Here is a 21,341-nt window from a genome sequence, read left to right on the forward strand (position 1 = left end):
AGATTCAGGGAGGGCAAAGTTCAGGTTATCCTGTTTAGGGCATCACAGCCTCTGGGAAGTAGCTTTGGGAAAGGTGTCCTGGGAAGGACTGAATGACCAGAGCCCTGGCCCTGTCATGATGCATGGACAGTTCCAGATGACCATCATCAAAGGTACCTGGAGTGAGGGGGCAGGTCCACAAAGGTCACAAGTTGAGATGCCAGCAGTGGCCTCATTTGGATGGAAAGTTAGGCCATACCTGCCTTTAGGCCTCATCCCTCACCTTTCACCTGTATTGGCTGGTTTTTGAGTTAACACAAGCTAGTCATCAGAGGAAGGAGCCTCTTAGTTGAGGAAATGCCTCCATGAGATCCAGCTCTAAGGCATTTTCTCAATTAGTGATCAATGGGGAGGACCCAGTCCATAATGGGCAGTATCATCCCTAGGCTGGTGGTCCTGGGTTCTATAAGAAAGCAGGCTGAGCAAGCCTTGTAAAGCAAGCTACTAAGCAGCAACCCACCATGGTTTTTACATCAGCTTTGCCCTGAGGATCCAGCCCTGTTTTGAGCTCCTATCCTGACTTCCTTCAGAAATGGACAACATGGAAGTGTAAGCCAAATAAATGCTTTTCTCCTCAGTTTGCTTTTTGGTCATGGTGTTTCATCGGTTTTGTTGCAGCAAAGAAATCCCAAGACAGGTTCCTACTAGGAATGGGGTATTGCTGTGTTTGGGGGATGACTATGGAACTTTGGGCTAGAAAAGTCATTTCATGTTGTGAACCCAGAAGTTACCAAGGAGCTTAAGAGTGTTAAGAACAGTACAGACAATAAAGGCCTGGCTTGTGAAGTTTTAGAAGGAAATTTAGACTCTATCAAGGTTATCTGCTATTTTGAATTGAGATTCTGTTATTCTGATCAGCTGAAGTCAGCCACAATTAACAAAAGACTAGCACCACCGAAGAGAAACTGGGACAGTTGATGCTGCTAAACTGGAAGAAATTAGTGATGATTTAGACCAGAGCCTTGTGGTAGTGGCACACACCTTTAATCCCAGCACTTGGGAGGCAGAGGCAGGCAGATCTCTCTGAGTCTTAGGTCATCTTTGTCTACAGAGAGTTCTAGGACAGTCAGGGCTACACAGAGAAACCCTGTCTCAAAATCAAAACAAACATGAGATCAGCATCACTGAGGTGAAGTCTGGGAAGTGTTTTCTGAGAACAGAGATGCATTCCAGAGACAGCCATGGACTTGGTAACGTGTAGAAGTCTCCCAGGTGATACTGGTTTTGAAGGCATAAAGAGACCATGGAGAACAGCTGAAGCTTGGCACTGAGGAGCCAGGAGAGGCCTTTGGTGAAGGTGTAGCCTCAGTGGCAGTTGAAGGACCAGGACTGAAGGCCACATGCAAAGTAGCTGGGGGCATGGCACTGTTGGTGACAGTGCAGCCCAGCTGCAGCAAGGGTCACTGCAGGTTTGGAGAAGCCGATTCCACTGGAATAGCCATCAAGAACAGCAGCAGCAGTAAAGAGCAAGGCAGACCCTAGAAGACAGGCTGTGTGAGCTGCAGGTGAGGGAGAGGTGGCCCAAGCCCTTTGAGGGGTCCAGAAGATGGTGAGTAAATCCCACATACTGGATGGTTAGAATTTGGTTTTGCTTTGATTTGTGACTATTTATGCCCTGATTTTTCCCTCTTGAAGAAAGTATTTTACAGGAGCCCACAGCTGAGTTTGAATTTTAATAGATGGGCTATTTTAAAGGGACTAAAATTTTAATGTGTTTGATTTTGTAAAGACCATGGAATTTTTAGTCTTTATTTTATTTATTTATTTATTTATTTATTTATTTATTTAATGTATGTGAGCACAGTGTCACTGTCTTCAGACATACCAGAAGAGGGCATCAGATCCCATTACAGATGGCTGTGAGCCACCATGTGGTTGCTGGAAATTGAACTCAGGACCTCGGAAAGAGCAGTCAGTGCTCTCAACCACTGAGCCATCTTTCCAGCCCTGTCTTTATATATATATGTAATTTTTTTTTGTTTTTCGAGACAGGGTTTCCTCTGTGTAAGCTTGGCTGTCCTGGAACTCACTCTATAGACCAGGCTAGCCTCGAACTCAGAAATCCACCTGCCTCTGCCTCCCAAGCGCTGGGATTAAAGGCGTGCACCACCACTGCCTGGCTCATTTATATTTTTAATGTCAGTTGTACTGGCTTTTGTGTGTCAACTTGACAAAAGCTAGAGTCCTCAGAGGAAGGAGGCTTGGTTGAGGAAATGCCTCCAGGAGACTCAGCTGTAAGGCATTTTCTCAATTATGATCAATGGGGGAGAGCCATGGTAGGTAGTACCACCCCATGGCTGGTAGTCCTGGGTTCTATTTAAGCAAGCCTTGTAAAGTAAGCCAGTAAATGGCACGCCTCTCTGGCTCTGCATCAGCTCCTGCCCTGTTTGATTGAGTTCCTGTCCTGACTTCCTTCAATAATGGACAGCAATATGGAAGTATAAGTCATCAATACTTTTCTCCCCATCTTATGGTGCTTCATCACAACAAAGGAAACCTTAACTAAGATACCTTTTTTCATCTTCTCATGAACTCCAGAAGGAAGTGAAGGAAGCCAGTTGTTTATAGACCATGACTAGACTGGACAAGTGACCTTTAGCACACTGCTTACCAAGTTCCAGAACTTCAAACCCTAACTTGAGGAAGCAGGTTCAGAGTAGAACCTGAGCTGAAATAGAAATCAGGCCAGGGCAAGTGTGAATGAAATCCGAGTCTGGAAGCTATGTCCTTTCTACCATCCCTGGACCCAGAGTTCTAGTGTGCCCGAGCCCATCTGGATCTGTCCAGATGACACCTCTCCAACCCCAGGGAGGCTTCTAACACAGAATCCAATCGGCTGCAAAGATCCAACCATTTAATCACAAAAGCTCATCACCCTTACCCCATGATGACATTCCAAGCACAGGATGGGAACAGCTATTAGGAGGCTGTGGAAAGCCAAGGAAAATGAGGATGTCAGACGGACTCCTGGGTTAAGAACTGTATTGGGTAGAGGCCTCTTTGCCCAGACACTGCATGAACCATACGGGGGGCCGGGGCTGGCCACACACCACCAAAAGTATGAGAGTGCTGGCTGGTGTGGATGTGTGCTTCACTAGCTTCCTTCTGCCAAGTCCAAATATCGGTGAGGGACGACGAGTTCATACAGGCCTTGTCCGCTTGGCCTTTTTCTCAGACCTCACGGCATCATCATGGGCTTTCCTCTTCTCTGCGAGCTTGTTGGCCTATGAGAAGGCACGGAGGAACTCAGACTGGAGGTGAGGGAGGAAGTGAGCAAGCAGAGAGGGGTCTGTTCCCTTACTAGGGCTACTGTTACTAGCAGAGCTTCTATTCTAGAAAAGCTACCAAAGATCTCAACTTGAACCTTAGGGTAAAAGGACAGAACTCTGACCATCGCCTATACAGCTCATCATTTCATGGTCCACAAATCTCTAGCTTGGAGAATCTAGGCCTACTCTTCCATCAGGTTCTCTGAGAGAAAAACAGATTCCACTCAAGCCTTTACTGGAAGATGGCAGGAGAAGGAACAAGAAAACTCCTTCCTGGGCTACAAGTAATGCTCCTAAGAACAAACTAGAGGTTGGTAGGGTCTGCTGGGGGTGTTTCCAGAAGGTGGTCACACTACAGTGTCACAGGAAGAACTGAGAGACACATGTTACTGTTATTTAAGAGGCAAGGCTGCAGCTACCCCTGGAGGCCTCAGTGCACAACTACCTTCTTTTGTCTGGTTTCTCCTTTTTCTTCAGTTCTTCCTGAGGCTGTGGATAGCTCCATCCCACAGCTAGACAGCTATGCTACTAGGGCCAGAACCTACCTCTCGGATTTTGCGCCGCTTGCCAAACATGATCTTTTGGTAAAGGTACTTCTCTCGCTTTTTCATCATCATGATGGCCAGGCGCTTGGCCTCACTTTCTTCTTCCTGGGCCAGCCGCTGCTTGTCTTCGAGCTTCACAGTGCCGGCCATAACCTGGGGTTTCTGAGGAACAATGCATCTGCATGAGAACTTGGCCTTCTGGGCTAACCAGGCTGCTCCCCAGGCATGCCTCTGTCTAGTGCTTCCCACCTTTCCTTCCAGCCTTTGCTGCTCCAAGGCCGACAGGTGTGCTTCCTCCTCCTCCTCCGATTCAGCTTCTGCATCTTCATCATTTTCCGCTGCAACATCACCGTCACCTTCGTTGTCATCGTCTTCATCATCCTCGCTCTCCTCTTCCTCTTCCAAGTTTCCTGCAGATAGCAATAACTTCTGAAAGACCTACATGTTTGCTCTTCCCTAGCACCAACCTGCCTCTGCTACCTGCATGCATTCTGAATGCAGCTCAAGGGTGCCCTACCAATGGCCCCCAGCAGCTCCCACAGCCCCAGCTGAGCTGCCTTCAAAGAAAACTCTAAGGCCCTCTCTTGAACTCTTGATACCTGTGCAAAAACTGATAACCCATGCTATACTGCTCAGCTAACCACTCCCTTCAGATGGCTCCAAACAGCAGACTAATACTGCAAATGCCTGAAAGGCTGAGAGCGTTCTGCTCCAGCTATCTTGGGATCTGCCAACTCTGTAGCCAAGGGAAATGGCCAGCTTAGGCACAGGGGCCAGGGACACCCAGAGAAGCCTGTCCATACGACTGCCCACCACTGTGCAACTTACCTGGATCTTCTCCCCGCTGCAGAGCCAAGAGCTTCAGCTTCTCAGGAGGAATGTAATCTCCTTCCTTCTCAGATACAAAGGGCGAAAGATGTGGGGGCAACTGTACCCCAGGGAAGTACTCTGCCACAGGGAGGAGGAGCCGGGCATTCACACAGTCAAACACCCACTGGGGCTGTACATAGTACCTGGTGCAGGGCAGCCAGCAAAGAAATGTCATAAGGCAATAACCAGAGGTACTACTGTAACACCAAGGCCTAGGACACACATCCTCCCCTATAGGGCACATGAGGGCCTTGAAAATCTACCTGCCAATGATGGGGGTCTGCTGCCCTGGCCGGTCAACAATCTGGTGGGTGATGCAAGAGTCTGTGACGTCATAGGTGGCTCCGATGCACAAAGACTTGTCCCAGGATACATCCCCACCAAAACTCCTACCGGCACAGGAGAAACCATAAGCCTTTTAGGTACCAGATGTCTGCCTTGGAAGCTGGTTTCTCTGGATCTACGACCTACAAACCTACCCTTCTAGGAAGTGCCTATGCCTGCCCCAGAGTCTTCTGTCTGGGATAACACCTACATTCCTGGTTCATTAAGGGCCTTAGCTAGGAACAGAACAGCAGCTCTCCCTTCAGCTGAGTGCTCTGAAGGTCTTTCCAAGCACTCTGGACATAATTGCTCTTCGAGAAGTATAGACACCCTCATGTTGTTACCAACAGGCCTCCAGGCTAAGATGGAGACTAGAACACTGTACAGCCAGAGAAATGGGCTGGCTACAGCCTCCCCACCTGATAATGAAGGCCAATGCTTCTCGGGGCACCTCGCGGTTTAGGAAGAACTTCAGGCCTTCAAAGAGTTTCTTGTGCTTTTCCTGTGCCTCCAGCTCTTTCCTTCGACCTTCCTCCTGTGCTGTCACCTCCTGCAGAGAAGGGGCCAAGCGTCACGCCACCAGGCCATCCAGCTCCACCAGAAGAGACTGGAGCTTCCTTTTAGATCCCATAGCTTCTAGGTACTGGTCCCATCCTTCATCCTGTGCCACCCTGTATACTCCTGGAGGCAGCACAGTACTCACCCCATCAGTAGGAAACTCATCGGCCTCAGCCTCCTCTATAGCTGGCACCACCACTCGAGCCAGGCTGGCACTGAGAGCAGCCAGTTTCTGTAGGTAAAGAGAATTGCAAGGTGGCCTGCTTGCAGGCAGGGAACCTCATCAGGGTGTGGGGTGGGGAACAAAACCAGCTCCAGGCCACATCTGGGTCTGGGCTCTAAGGGTAAGTCATAAGACCACCCACCTAGCAACACACCTAACTACCCACAGTACAAAGACCATCCGAATGATTTAAGGTCACTGCTCCCAAAGCCCCTCTTACCTCCATAGAGCTCTCAGAGTCCAATGCATATGTGTCCTCGCTGACCTTTGTCTCTGCTTGGGCTTGACCTTCAAGCTGGGAAGAGGGAAGAGGGAAGAGGACACCTAAGCCCCTTGCCTCAGTGTGGGGACAGAAGGGCTAGATCCAAACTAGGTGAGAAGGTGCTAAGGCTCTACCTTGGGCGGGTAGTGAAGGTTGAGTGACTGGTAGAGGCGGAAGTTGACGAAGCCCAGGAGTGTGGTATAGAACTCAGTGAAGGTGGCCATGACCCTGTAGTCCACATCTGTTGGATGCTGGAGGTATGAGACAGGCATATCAGCAGTGTCATCACAGGGGGAGGTAAGTGTTACACCCACAAACCCACAGACACCTTAGCACAAGTGAGGCTCTGGACAAAGGCCTCAAAGGCTATGGATACAGAGAAGCCAGTGCTAGGTTCCCCATGTGATGCAGAGGACCAGGATAGAGGCAAGGGGATCTGCTCTAGTGCTCCCCTGCAGCCTGCCCTACCTTTTCCTGGTCCTCCCACTTCTGTCAATTGTCAGTGGGACATAGGGCACATGCCCTCTCCACCACCCATCCCAGAATATGTTCAAGATCTGCTTCAGGGTTGCTCTGAGCACTAGGAAAGCAACCTTCCCAGAGGCCAGCAAGGCCTATGTGTGTGGCACATGGTCCACAGCCCAGAAGAGGGGATAGGCATCTACTGACTAAGGTGCCTTGGAAAGCCAGGTGTGGCTAGTTGTAGAAGGTTGAGCAGGACTCAATCCCTCCATACACTGGAGTCTGTGATGAAGCTTCTAATTTAGCATTTCTGTTTCTAACCCAACCTAAGACTAGGCTGAAGCAGAGGTAGACAGACCACCTTCCCCAGCTGCCACCCAGCAGGCAAAGAGGTGGACGGCTCATGTACAAACTAGACCAAAGCGTCTCAATTCTGGAACAGTCCCACCCTCTAAAGTCAGAGCGGCCTACCCAAGAGCCCCACCAAGCCTTGCTAACCACTGGGAGGCACACAATACATAGTTCTAAGACCTGTCAAAACTGATCACCATCATAGGTCCCCTCAGCTTAGGGCACCCAGAACTTTGAGCTAGTTCTCCATCTTGCTATTAAGCAGCAACCCATGGCCCCAGGGTTTTCCTGGTAAGACTTTGAACACAAACACCCTTTTCCATAGTACTGAGCAGGGCAGGACCACTGCCTTCACCCCAAGTCCCACTGCTGTGTGTATGCCCAGCACTGGCTGCCCAGGAGGGGCACATGAGGGTCCTTGTTACAACCACCCTTTGCTGAGAGGAAGCAGTTGGCATCAAGCTGGGAGGAAGGAGGCATGGGCAGCCCATGCCCTTCCCCCAGGGCCAGCTGTGTGGAGGCTGGCCCTCACAGGGCCCTATTCACCACTCCAAAGACACACAAAGACCAGTCTGAGCATAAGGGGTGGGGGGTTCGACATCAGAGAGAGAGAGAGAAAGGGCCAAAGCAGTTAGGCAGGAAGGAGGAGGAGCTGCAAAACGGAGAGGAAAAAGGGGCCACGTACCCTGTTCCCCAAGCCTGCTCTGGAAAAACTTGAAAAAAGACTGCTGAGCTCCGAGGCCACATCTTGTCCAGAGAGAAGTCCCACCACCAGTGAACCAGAGACAGGGCAGGTTCCAGCTTCAGATACCCACTGAATGCTGGGCGGTGGTGGCACATGCCTTTAATCCCAGCACTTGGGAGGCAGAGACAGGTGGATTTCTGAGTTCAAGGCCAGCCTGGTCTACAGAGTGAGTTCCAGGACAGCCAGGACTACACTGAGAACCCCTGTCTCAAAAAAACCAAAAAAAACCAAAAAAAAAAAAAAGAAAGAAAGAAAGAAAGAAAGAAAGAAAGAAAGAAAGAAAGAAAGAAAAGAAAAGATACCCCCTGAATCCCAGGAGCACAGAACCTCAGTTTACTCTGCAACAACTGTTTTCCATACAAGGTACCAGTTCCTGCTAAATGAACTAGCATTAAAGGAAGCCAAGTACCTCCCACACACAGACAATTCAGGGGCAAGCCTACCTAGGACTAATTCTCAGGGATGGAGCCTGGGAGATAATAAGGCTTCTATAGAAAGCAAAACCAGACTCCTCTTAGCACGGCCCCAGGGATTTAAACAGAAGCTAATAAGAGGCAAGCCATGTACTAAGTGCCTCTCTTGTGCTCCCTTTCCTGGAGTCACCCTGTATTCCAGGCTGTGGGGAGAATAGGGCAGAGGAGACAGGAATAAAGCACTTTTGTTGTGGTGTGTCATGACAGAGTGGGAACAAGGACCCCAGTGGATCTGAGAGGAAGATTGGGCTCTGCCTCTTGATCCAGGTGGTAGGTGTATAAAACACTGGGCATCTATGGCCTCCAGAGCTGCCCTCACTGCCATTCAGCCACAAAGGCTGCCACCCCTTCAGAACCAGCTCCTTTCAAGACTTCTTTTCCCTGAAGTCCTTGGGGCAAGGCTGAGAAGATAGCAGCACATTAAGTGAGGAAGGTGAAGGAGCATGTGCAAGCCCATCCAGCACACCAGGTCTCAGTGTGTGGGTCACCTAAGCAGACCATATCAGATATTTACATTATGATTTATAACAGTAGATTAACAATTAGGAAGTAGCAACAAGAATGTTAAGGTTGGGGGTCACCACAACAGGAGGAACTGTAGGAGAGTCCCAGCATTAGGAAGTGAGAAACACTGCTCTAGAAGGGTGCTGGAGTGGGACAAGCTTAGTCAGGCTTAGCCTATGGGTCTGTGTTCATATCATACTGAGGATTGTGAGTGATCAGGGTTATTACTGCTTGGGCTGTAGAACACATTCCCTACTCTGCCCCCCACTACCCCACCATCCCGCACAGCAGCCAAAAATCAGGAACCTAGTGAAGGCTGGACTCTAAGACAGCACCCTGTGGTGGATAGCCCTAGCCTCTTGTTGTCATGGTAATTCTACTCCTGGGAGGGGCTGCAAAGGAGGAGTGAATCTTGTAAACCTTCTGTTCAAACTTGTTAAATAAAGGCTACAGCCAGTGATTGGGCAGTGGAAGAGGAGTGGGAGGAGCCAGAGGCAGGGAAAGGAGATAAGAGGAGGAGAGCCTTTGGAGTGGAGGGGTGGGCAGTTGGTGGAAGCAGAGGAGGTTGGAAGTTTGGTGGAAGGAGAGAAGACGAAGGAGACCTTGACCAAGGAAACCACAAGTGGTTAAGAGCTCTCATAGCTGGGGAATAATGTAGTTTAATGGTAAATCTGCCCAATCTAGGCATGCAGCATTCATTTGATACTTATTGACTTGTGTCTTTATTCTATGGACTCCCTATGGGCAGGAGATTTACCACAACAGCACCCCACCAACATCTTTCTAAGAAACAGCACACAAGGCCCTCCCAATAGGCACACTTACATCATGGGAGAAAGCATAGGGTGCAATCCATACAATGGGCTGACCCAGCACTTCAGCCTGATAGTAAATGCCTTTAATGGACAGGAAGACCTGGGAAGGGAAGGAGAACAACATGAAAACCAAGGAGTGACAGGGGAGGACCAGAGCTCCCCAGGAGAGCCTCAGCTCACCTTGCGTAGGGCTCGGGCAGCGATGACATAGTGTAGAAACTCCACAGTGAGCCGGCGGCACAGCTGAATGGTCTGCACATGGCACTTGCCCGTCCGGGGGAAGGTGGAGAAGAGGAAGCACATTGATAGGGCATCATCGAGGTCCCGCAAAGCATCGATAAATGTGGGGTACCTGCAGGGTGGTAAGGGCAGCACTCCTGAGCCCATTCTGTTGGGTCCCAAGGCTCTCTAGCCTTGACACCCAAGCTAAGCACTGCCATAGCTACTTCCTGACATGGTGATAGCAACAACTTTTCCACAGATGGCCAGGCACCTGCAAACAATCCTGTAGCCACTGGCAAGCTAGAAAGTTCCAGTGAACGCTCATGACCTCAAGACATAGAGCACAGGAACCTCAACCATGTGCTACCTTCTGTGAATGAGAGGACACCAAGCTCTTTAACTCTATTTGAAACTGGAATCTTCAAAGGCCCACAATAAAAAAGGAAAATAGTGAAGCTGGCCTAGTAGGCCAGAAAAAGTGGGTTCCTTCCCCAGCAGGACTAGCACCTGACTTGGCTAGTCACCTGGGTGGGCTTGTCTTCCTGTTTCTCACCATCCTGATCCATGTAACTGACAGAGCCAACTGTAACTGGGACCCCGTCCAGTTAGAGTAAGCACATATTTCCTGAGGCAGGAGTATCCTGAGTTCCAGGCTAGTTTAGGCTATAGAGAGACCTTGTCTCAAAAATCAAGCCACCAATCCACCTACCTCTTTTGGCTCTAAACACACCCTGAGTAAAGATGAATACATAGGGCCTCAGTTTCCCTCCTCAAGCTAGGCATCCCTAGAGATGCTGGCATCTAAACCACATTCTAGGAAGCTTCACTTGAAGAAAAGGGTCTGTCAGGTGTGGTGGAGCACACCTTTAATACCAGCATTTGGGAGGCAGAGGAAGGTGGATCTCTGGGAGCTGGAGGCCAGTGAATTCCAGGATAGTCAGAGCTAGTGAAACTTTGTCTCAAATAAAACATTCAAACCTTTAATTCCAGCACTTGGGAGGAAAGGCAGATATTTTAGGTCAGTCCTGGTCTACAGAGAAAGTTCCAGGATAGCCAGAGCTACAGAGAAACCCTGTCTTTAACAACAACAAAAAGATAATGATGGTGTTGCTCTGCTACAACATAAAGGGCTCTGAAGAGCAGACAGCAAGGGGCAAGGTCCTGGGCCCAAACAGCACTTCTTACTATAACTAAGAGGACTACCAGGTGTTCAAAACCAGGCAGAGATGAAGGGAAGGCTTAGCAGGGTCCTGGCAGGTGACGGGACAGCTTCCTAGGTTCTTGAGGCAGAGGCAGTATCCTCCCTCAGCCTCCTTAGTGCCTCAGATTTCCTCACTTTCTAACACCCCAGGCCCTTCGTAGGACAAACACACGCCTCTTTTGGACCATCTGGTTTCTCCTATGCTTTGATTCTGATTGAGGAGACCAGACACTATTTGCTTTGTGAATAAACCCAGGTGCTTGTCCCGCCCACTGCCCATCTCTTCCACATAAAGGCCATGTTATAGGCATGACAGGAGCTACCAAAACGTCTGTTAGTGATGTGTACTTGCTCAGAGGAGTTCCTGTCCTCTGGCCATCCAGTTCTTGATACCAACTGTTATCTCCCAGGCCAAAGTCCTCCATATCCCAGGAAAGAAACTATGCCCCTTCATTCTGGAACTGAGTGTGCATAAGCCATTCCACAGAACAGAGATAACAGCCTAGGAATTCTATGCTTGATTAGTTCCAGGCCAAAGTGTTGTGGCAACTATTATGAACACTGAAGAATATTTAGCACCAATGCTGGCTTCTAGCTTATAGACACAAAACATATTCCATCCAAACTGTAGGAACTACAAGGGTCTTCAGGCATTTGCCCAATTCCCCAGAAGAGGCAAAAGTCACTGATTAGCTAGTGATAGGAAGGGGTCTTTGGAAGGCTGAGCAAAAAATAGTTAAGACCAAACCTCTTACCATGCTTTCTGTCTATAGTGTGGAAACTCATGGCTCTGGCTCTCCCACCATGGGGCCTTTGAAAGTGCTGCTGTCTCTGCTCATGAAGTGTATTCCTGGCTGCTGCAAACAGGTCATTTTCCAGATATCTCTCTGCGTATGCAATCAATGTAATTGTACCATATACCTAAGTCCTCTCCATGCTGCCTTACAACCCTTACTGTACCCAATGCTACTTATAATCATGACTCTCATTTGTTAGCTTGGCTTTGGTCTAACTCCTCTGAGGACATGCACTGTCGGTGTTGGTTTTGAACCCATTTCATCCCCAGCACTAGGACAGCACTCAGCACAACTGAGGATTAAGCACACTCAGCATTGAGGAGCAGGACTCACCGCTCCTTGACAATGTGGTCAAGTTTGTAGCTGGGTTTATTGTCCTTCAGGCGCTCTACAGAATTCCATTCGCTCTTCCCATAGGCTTTGCGGAGCTTCCGAACAAACACCTGGAAGAAGGGACCAATGAGGCTGCAGCAAGGGCCTCTGAGCATCTCCTCCATGGAGGATGAATACATGGAGCAGGGTCTTCTCAATGGTTTCTGAAACTGATCATAGCTGTTTGCCTGTGCCAACAGGCCCCTCAGCCCAAGATCTGCCAAACAGCCCATTCCATGGAGCCCCAGACCCATGATAATGACCAGAGGTGGCCCAAGCTCTGTCTTTTGATGCACAGATGTGTTGACACCATGTTTTCCTGGGATGAGAAGGCATATCAGCTGTTTTACACTGAGGCAGATCATGGCTAGAAGACCTAGCTTTTATTTGAAACTGCTATGGGCATCATTCAAAAACTAGTTGTTCACCTCTATGGACAACAAGCTACTCAGGAAAAAAAAAAAAAAAAAAAAAAAAAAAACACCACCAACAAAAAAAACCTGAGATAAACTATAAGGCCACCTCTTCTAAACCAACAGATGGTTTTCCTCCTAAGAACTGTTCAAACAAGCCCCAGAACTCCTCAGAAGCCCAAACGGTATGTGGGATTATAGACAGGAGGAGATCTTGGACACATTTCCCCACTGCCTGCCCATTTCCAGCACTATAGCTGCAAAAGCCAGCGACAGCTGCTGCCCAGACTCTTGCTAGCCGCCAGGTGGCTCCACTCCTTGTAGAACCCCATTTCCAGTCAGAGGAGCCAGACACAGCAGTTAATTTCAACTAGTGTACTTTCCACTTTCTACACATGGTGGAAATAGGTTTCTGTTGTTCCTGTAGCATTTGAGCATGTATGTATGCATATGTATGGAACTGAAGCCCAGGTAATTGGAAGCAATCTGACAAAGAGCTAGAATAAGGGGGCTGAGAACACAGAAGGCACTGAGAGCCCCTGGAATGGCACCATTTTTGCCTTGTGGGCAAAAAATAATAGTGATCTCTCTTTGAAGGGGGCAGAGTTGGTTAACAATTATACATAAGTCCTGCGCAACGGATTTTAGACAGGCAATCTTACTGAACCCTGGAAACATCCTTCTAGGGTAGAAGGACCCCCTTCTCCCTATAAAGCTGACCCTCAGTGTGGATCAGCAACCTGTCCAAGGTCAGTGACTCACAGAGTTGCAAACACCCAGAACCCAGGCCTCACCTTGTACTCTCGGAATTTGTTGACAATGGGTTCATGGAGGAGGAATTTAATATCTTTGATAAGGTAAAATGTTCGAGCTGCTGTGGAGCCCTTGTTAACTTTCTTCTTATGCTTGGGTTCATGAGGATAAATACCTTTCAGGATGCACAGCCGCCTGGAAGACAAGCCATCTATTAAATCAGCAAAGGGGAAAAGCCATCTATTAAATCAGCTGGGCCTAGAAATCAGGAGTGACCAAGAAGCATGGGATCCTGTGCTTAAGAGATCTTTCAAGTGGGTTTGTCCGATGATCACAAGTCCCTAAACACACAGTGCAAGCAGACACAAGTCGATAATCAGCAAATGCCATCCTGAGAAATCAACATTCCAGACATATAAAAGGTAAAGGGCTGAGCATTTAAGAAGTAGGACAGCCAGGCACAGTGGTGCACACTTGTTCTCCTGGCACTCAGGAGGCTGAGGCAGGAGGAACATAAGTTTAAGGCCAGTCTGAACTATGGGAATTTGTTTTTCATAACAAACCGAAAAAACAGGCTTGGGAATATGGCTCAGTGGCAGAGCATTTGAGTAGCATATATGAGGCACTTGATTCAATGCCCACCCTGGAAAAAAAAAAAAACAAAAGAACCAAGCAAACAAGAAGTTCTCTTCAAAACAACAGACACACACACAAGTGAGGCTGCAGAGGTCAGGTTTAGCCTGATGGAAGGGCCCACTGACTGCAGAGACATCTAGATTTGACTCTACAAGATAGAATCTCTAGCTATAGGATTCAGGTCTTCTGTAGTAAAAGCCCAACCCGAAGAGCTAGTTCTCTGGTTTCTCCTTGGACCACATATGGCAAAGCACAGCTCACTAGCAAAGAGGTGAGGAAGAGTATTAAAGCCTCCCACAGCTCAGTGAATCTGGGAGATGGCTGAGCTTTCTCTGTGCACTCATTTCATTACCCAGGCCTCCAAGGGACCCGTATTTTGTTCCTTTCCAAGCTCACCTGAAATCAGGCAGGCTCAGCTGTAGCTTCTTCCGGGCTTTGTTTCGTGTGATATAATTGGTGGCAGAGCCTCGTTCATACTTGGGGAAGAAAAACAAACAATTCTCCATTAGTGACAACTGCAGTGAGTGACATCCAACTGTGGGGAAAGTGAATTCTAGAGAGCTAAGGTTCTGAGTAGGTGGCAGAGGTATTTCCGGGATGGGGATTGCTGTAGGGAGTGAGATGACCTGACTAAAGGAGCTTGGTACTGTCCTTGTAGCTGCCAATATAGAGAAGTGCATCCACACCATGATCAAGTCTTGAAGTTCTAACATCAGCTCTACATACTGTCTAGCATAGTCAGGGATTCCACAATTGATTTCACTCAATCCCCACAAACCTGTGGGATAAGTGCCATCAGAATACCCACTTCACAGCAAAGGAACAAGCTCGGTATAACAGCCCACTCAAGTCACACAGCTTAAAAGCTAGATGTTTTATATGGACCCCACAAGTAACCATTCACACCTTCCTCCCCACAGCCCCATGAAATGTTAGTACTACAGATTTACTAAAGATCTGTGTAGAGTATGTTCTTTTGAGATAGACTGCAAGGCACTGTAAAAATCTAAGATATCCCCTGGCCATTTCCCCCTCCCTCAGGGGTAATATCACTCTAATTAAAAAATGTTTGCCCTAAGCTACACACCTTTCCTCCCAGCCCCCTTCATTCACCAGACAGTAACTATGCTCAAAGCTTTACACTAGATGCTATGAGGGTGAGGAAGACAACAGGCCTGGCTTCTAACTTGCCTCCAAGAAGCAAGCTGTCCTGCTCAATCACCTGGATGTCTGTGGTGTTAGGACAGTGCTTCTCATTTATATCATTACTAGAGAGAAAAACAGCATTTTGTTCCAAAGAGGCTGAAACAATAACTACCCATGTCCACCCCAGATAAGATCTTTGTCTGTAATGAGATAGCAGGAGCCTCTATACCCAGGTCTAGCTCTAAAGAGTCAAAGCCTCCTGGACTACCTGTGCAGTTCCCCCACCCCCACACAGCCATGAAACACTATTCAACCTTTCCTGTAGTCATCCACTGTCTACTGGGAACAGGACCATGCTAAGCCTTAGGGTATCCAAGGATGAGCTTCCCAGTTTTCATTACAAATGTTTTCCACTGAGGCCAGTGAGATGGTTCAGCAGGTAAAAGCTCTTGCCACCAATCCTGATGACGACATTTGATACCAAAACACACATAGTGGAAGGAGAGAACCAACTCCTGCAAACTCTCCTCTGACTTCCACATGTGCACTGTGGTTCTTGGGAGGGCATACACACATAGAGAAGACAGACAGACAGACAGACACACACACACACAAGCACACTAAGTAAATGTGAAAAAGAAAAGTATTTCCCACTGAGCCAGGCATGGTGGTAAAGACCTATAATTCCAGTACTCAGGAAGTAGAAACAGGAGGGTCATGAATTCCAGTTCAGCCTGTGGTATACAGTGAGACGCCATCCCACCACTAACCCCATTACAGGCTATTGCTGTTACCCTTGGTTACTCCCCAGAGGAACTAAATCCCTACAGCTGAAAACATCACACGCTTTGGATGCAGGAATCAGAGGCCACTGAGCTGAAACTGACCCGCAAACCTCCTCCCTGAGGCCCAGCTTTCATGGTACTAGAAGGAGGGAAGCAACCACAGTCCTACCCAGCTGTGATGTCAGCACAGCACAAAGTGAAGGGTGGAGGAGAGGTGTGAACACCAGGGCAGTAACCAACAGTTTTCTACTTGGACTTAAGACCCTTTCAACATAGGAAAACCATGCCTAGCCAACTACCCTGAGCTACCCAGTCCTGAAGAACCTACAACCTCCACTTCACAAACCAGCATAATCCCTGACATACTCTAAGTATTTGTCCTTATATCCACAGAAGGGTAGTCCTCACCTCTCATCAAAGAAACTTCTTTGCAATAGAGCCCGTTATAGAAAACCACAACCAATCAAAATGCAGAGTTGTGGAGTCCAATCCCAATGACTATATCTACACAACAACTCCTACACCTAAGGCTCAGGGATCACTGTGGAAGAAGGAACTTAAAACCTTTAAGAGCCAGAGGATCGGGGAGTTTGCTGAGATTTGTGTCTCCTAGGAATGTCAAAAACTATACCCATAAAGTCTTGCCAACGTGGCTGCCTAAACAGAAGCTGAACAAGGACAACAGACTTGCTAACATGGATGGAAGAAAGCCCAAGAGATGTGAGCCCTACACAAAGAACTGCAGGCAACTAGGGAATGCTGTGAGTGCAAGAAAAAGTATTCCCAGGGAAGAGCAGACCAATTACCTATCCAATACCAAATGACCAGCCCCGAAAACACACACACACACACACACATTATATAGACTGAGCAGATGTATTTATGTATTTAGGAACATATATGCATATACATATAAGTATGTAAGAACCATTTTAAAAGAGGCCATGAATTAGAAAGAGAGCAAGTGAGAGTACATGGAAAGGTTTGGAGATAAAGAAAGGGAAAGGGGAAATAATGTAATTATAGTCTCAAAAAAGTAATTAAAGGGGCTGGAGAGATGGCTCAGTGGCTAAGAGCACTCACTGGCTGCTTTTCCAGAGGTCCAGAGTTCAATTCTCAGCAACCACACAGTGGCTCACAACCATCTACAATGATTTTATTTATTTATTTTTATACATGAGTGCTCTATCTGCATATGTGCCTGTATGCCATAAGATCCCATTACAGATGGTTTTGCACCACCATGTGGTTACTGGAAATCGAACTCAAGACTTCTGAAGAGCAGACTTGCTCCTAACCACATCTCTCCAGCCCACAACTATCTGTAATGAGATCTGATGCCCTCTTCTGGCATGCAGGTGTACAAACAGATAGAGGACTCATATGCATAAAAATAAAAAAATAATTTAAAAAAAGTAATTTAAAAAACAACAAAACATTGGTATCAGAAACTTGCAAGTCAAAGGACAGACTTGAGCCCATCTCACCTTCATCCCCATCCCAGTCCCTTCATCCCCACAGTCTCCTTACAGAAGCAAGAATAACTCAGAACAAGTCACTTTCTTTAGCTGTCTTCTCAGAATAAATTCCAGCCCCAACCTCACCTAGACAGCGTCCTGCTTATTGACCATCTCACAGCCATGCTCGTGTCTTTCCAAAAACCCTGCACACTGCCCGCCTCTCTCACCTACCAGCCCGTGGCATTCACTTCTGCTGCAGTTTTCTCTGCTAAGCACTGTGAAGGAGACGAGAAAAACAGCAAGCTTTCACATTAATTGTGATTAATAAGCTTACTTAGGAAACACCAGGTTGCATAGGAAGAAAAACTGTCTCTGATCCAAGACAACAGAGCTAAAACTGTACTGACTTCTGCTTTTGTTAATATGCTCACCCTTTCCACTTTTCTGAAGGAAAAAAAGGTATATACCCGCTCTTCTCCCTTGAGAAGTGACCACCACCAATACCACACGGATAGCAAGTTCCATCTGCCAAAGATAAAACTACCTTAACCAGAAACCTACAAATTTCCGCTTCTATAAATCCTGTAAGAAAAAAAAAAGTCTAAAATATAAGATTGTGACAACGCCTAACGCCATATAAACCATGAAACACTTCTGTTGGAGCCTGAGCCTCTTTAAGCTACGGCTTGAAGCTACAGCTGCACGCTGATAGAAATCTCTCCTTTATCTGAGTGTCGAGAATTCTCTTTGGGGAAGGTTGAGGACCATCCCCACCCACCAACACTTTCATGCCCCAGACCCATCTAAAGTGTTGGTAGTCCAGATTTCCACCAAAATGCTACGTCAGAAGAGGACCTCCACGGCAACACTAACAGATTAAGTGTCTGTTACTCTCCACTTTACTGCTTTCCACTTTTACTCCCTAGCTTTCTCTGAAGCGCACTTAAAAAATCTTTAGCCACTTTATCTGATTTTTGTTCAACGGGAAAGGCTGACACTGGGAAAGCGGGGCCACATCTGATTGCTTACTTCTCAATTCCCAGTACTTAGGACCGGGCCTGGCTCAACTGAAAAGGTCCTAAATCTTAATGATGAATTCTACGTCCCGTTGATCACTCTTTAACTGTTGTTTGGCTGCTCAGCCTGTCTTCACAACTCCTTCCACAGAAAGCCCCCATCACAGCTCTTCCTAGCGGCCGTCTCACGACCTCTCGGTCCCCAGAGGCCAGAGAAAGTGACAAGTCCGAGCTCCCACCACCCCTGTAACCCACTCACCTTCTTCTTCTCCAGACCTCCCATAGCTCCACGCTGAGAAACTCTTTTAGGCAACGCGGAGCGGCACAGCTACTTCCTCCCGCACGTGCACTGCCTAGGGCCCTGAAGGACCCCACGCCGCCAGCCAGGGCTGTCCGAAAATATGCCTGTGCAAGTCTAGAGAACGTTGTGCTTTTGGAGACCTCGTTATTTACGACCAAACTCTCTAAAACTCAATAGTTGTGGTAGTTCTTTCGTCCTTTTTAGTTCCCAAAATCTATATAGACAAGCTTTAAACCAACGTAGAAATTTAGGCAGTTTTATAACCTCCCTAGACACGGTTGTTTGACCACGCGAGTCCCAGTGCATTTCGGGATACAGTAGGACTGACGGATGGGAGATAGGCCCGCGCTTTCTAGGATGCAGAGGACTTTGTAATCTGGTCTCGAACTTAGAGATCTGACTGCCTCTGCCTCTAGAGTACTGAGATTAAAGGTGTGCACCGCCACGCCTGGCTGATGTTTTTCTTTAAAAACAAACAAACAGAAAAACAGAAGTGCTTACTAAACCTAAAGCTACTAGCTTCTGTAATGCTAGGCTGACTGGCCAGTTAGTTTAAGGGAATTGATTTGTCATGGAAACAGTTGCTGGTCATTGTAAACCCGGCTGGCCAGGTTTTGCCTTGTTGGCCTTAGAGTCAGCCTCACCTAGTTTGTTTGCTCATGTTAGAATAAAATGGAGCAAAGGCCCTACCTTTTATCTCACACGGATAGAGGGATCTAAGGAACCACTTAAATTTGGGGAATGGGTTGGGACAGAAGGAGTGGATCTCTGAGTCTGAGGCTAACCGGATCTACATATTGTCAAAAAAGAAAGAAAAAGAAAGAAAGAAAGAAAAATAATGAAGGGACCTGTAACCCCGGCACACAGGAGTCTAAGGCTGGGAGATCCTGTTTCAGGTCAACCTGGGCTAGAGATAGTGTCTCAAAACAACAAAACCAATAAAACAAAACAGGGCTGAGAAGATGACCCAGTGGACAGAATTCCTGACGTGCAAGCATAAAGATAGGAGTTCAAATTTGCAACACACACATAATAGTTGCAGTGACAGCCAGGCAGTTGTTGGGTGCAGGCACTCAGAAGGCACAGGCCGGTGGATCTCTGAGTTTCAGGCCAGCCTGGTTCTCAGAGTGAGTTCCAGGACTGCCAGGGCCACAAAAGAAACCCGGTCTTGAGAAAACAAAACAAAAGAAGTTGCAGTGGGGGCCTATCATACCAGATCTGGTATGAGGGAGAGGGGCATTTCCGTTTTCAAGAAAGAGAGAGAGAGAGAGAGAGAGAGAGAGAGAGAGAGAGAGAGAGAGAAGAAGAAGAAGAGGAGGAGGAGGAGGAGGAGGAGGAGGAGGAGGAGGAGGAGGAGGAGGAGGGGAGGGGAGGGGAGGGGAGGGGAGGGGAGGGGAGGGAAGAGAAGAGAAGAGAAGAGAAGAGAAGAGAAGAGAAGAGAAGAGAAGAGAAGAGAAGAGAAGAGAAGAGAAGAGAAGAAAAGAAAAGATCATCCAGCTGTGGTGGTGAACTCCTTTAACCCCAGCACTCTGGAGGCAGAGCAGTTGAGTCTCTGAGTTCAGGGTCAAACCAGTCCATAGAGCTAATTCCAGGAGAGCCAGGGCCACGCAAAGAAATCCTGTCACAAACAACAACAAAACCCCACCAAAACAAAACAACCAGTCGACATTATTCACACACGTCTGAACATATAATGAGAGGCAAACCAACTCCATCTTGGGACCAGCCTTCATCTTAAAAGAAAAAAAAAAAAAGAAAGAAAGAAAGAAAGAAAGAAAGAAAAAGTCTGACATGCAGCAGAACCCAAGCTGTAACCACGTACCATCGAGGACCACACAGCTTGTCCTTGGCCAGAGTTACTCCCTAGCTACTTCCTAACAGCAGTTAATCAAAGATTAGTCTGATTGTCTCAGATGTACTTTCAGAGCATTTGTGATTGTATACGGTCGGTCTTCAGAGCACTCACCTGCTGGCTTATAGTCATTCTATTAGATGCTTGCCAGACTGGACACCCCCTCTGCTACCCCCTCACTTGCTCCTATTTTCCTATAAAAACTTGTCCTGCTGAGGGTTTGAGGCTGCTCTGCCTTCCCTTCCCCTCCTGCTGTGTCAGGGTTGGGCTGGAGGAGAGCCCAAGCCTGAGCTTGTGATAAAGAGACCCAAATGCTATCACATTGGACATGGCTCCTTGGTGGCCCTTTGGGGTTCACGAGTGCTTCCTGGCCCAACAATAGGTGCACCCACCCACATGAACACTGAAGTGTTACAGCTCTGCGGGGAAAGGTATCTTGGCAGTCAGGAGCTAAGGAATGTCCAAAAGTCACACTGCACAACAAACTTCACAAGAAAGTCATTGACAAAGACACAAGGAGATGACTACCTCTGCTTGGGAGAGAAGCACTAAAGAACTGAGCAGAAGGCAGGCTTTATATAGGGTTTCTTGGGGGTGGGTCTTTCCAGGGTGGCCTGGGATTGGTGGGATTCTGTGGCTTCATCTTGGGCTTTTTATCTCTGGTCAGAGCTTGGCCTACTGACTCTCGAAAGGTTTTTAGAGTAGTCTGGCCATGCTACACCTCAAGGGGCTCTCTCACACACACCTAAAGTTGAGCAGAATTAGGTAAATAATGGAATGTTTTTATTTTTAAAATGTATTTATTTAATGTATATGAATACACTGTCGCTGTCTTCAGACACACCAGAAGAGGATATTGGATCTCGTTATAGATGGTTGTGAGCCACCATGTGGTTGCTGGGAATTGAACTCAGGACTTCTGGAAGAGCTCTTAACCTCTAAGCCAT

The 21,341-nt window shown here is 47.7% G+C and overlaps 1 protein-coding gene across 1 annotated transcript; it reads right to left on the bottom strand.

Annotated features, from left to right (window-relative positions):
• Positions 1 to 2,876: 2,876 nt before the first annotated feature.
• On the bottom strand, positions 2,877 to 18,656 carry Pes1 (pescadillo ribosomal biogenesis factor 1). The gene is made up of 15 exons (XM_034509449.2): positions 18,501 to 18,656; positions 14,231 to 14,310; positions 13,240 to 13,393; positions 11,994 to 12,103; positions 9,621 to 9,792; positions 9,451 to 9,540; positions 6,225 to 6,341; positions 6,049 to 6,123; positions 5,751 to 5,837; positions 5,467 to 5,597; positions 4,987 to 5,112; positions 4,682 to 4,866; positions 4,103 to 4,263; positions 3,854 to 4,015; positions 2,877 to 3,263 (listed from the first exon to the last, which is right to left on the bottom strand). Exons 1-15 carry the CDS (start codon positions 18,522 to 18,524, stop codon positions 3,180 to 3,182), a joined length of 1,758 nt encoding a protein of 585 aa, XP_034365340.1. The 5' UTR covers positions 18,525 to 18,656; the 3' UTR covers positions 2,877 to 3,179.
• Positions 18,657 to 21,341: the final 2,685 nt, after the last annotated feature.

Source organism: Arvicanthis niloticus, chromosome 7 (genome assembly GCF_011762505.2).
Source record: "Arvicanthis niloticus isolate mArvNil1 chromosome 7, mArvNil1.pat.X, whole genome shotgun sequence".
Taxonomy (NCBI): domain Eukaryota; kingdom Metazoa; phylum Chordata; class Mammalia; order Rodentia; family Muridae; genus Arvicanthis; species Arvicanthis niloticus.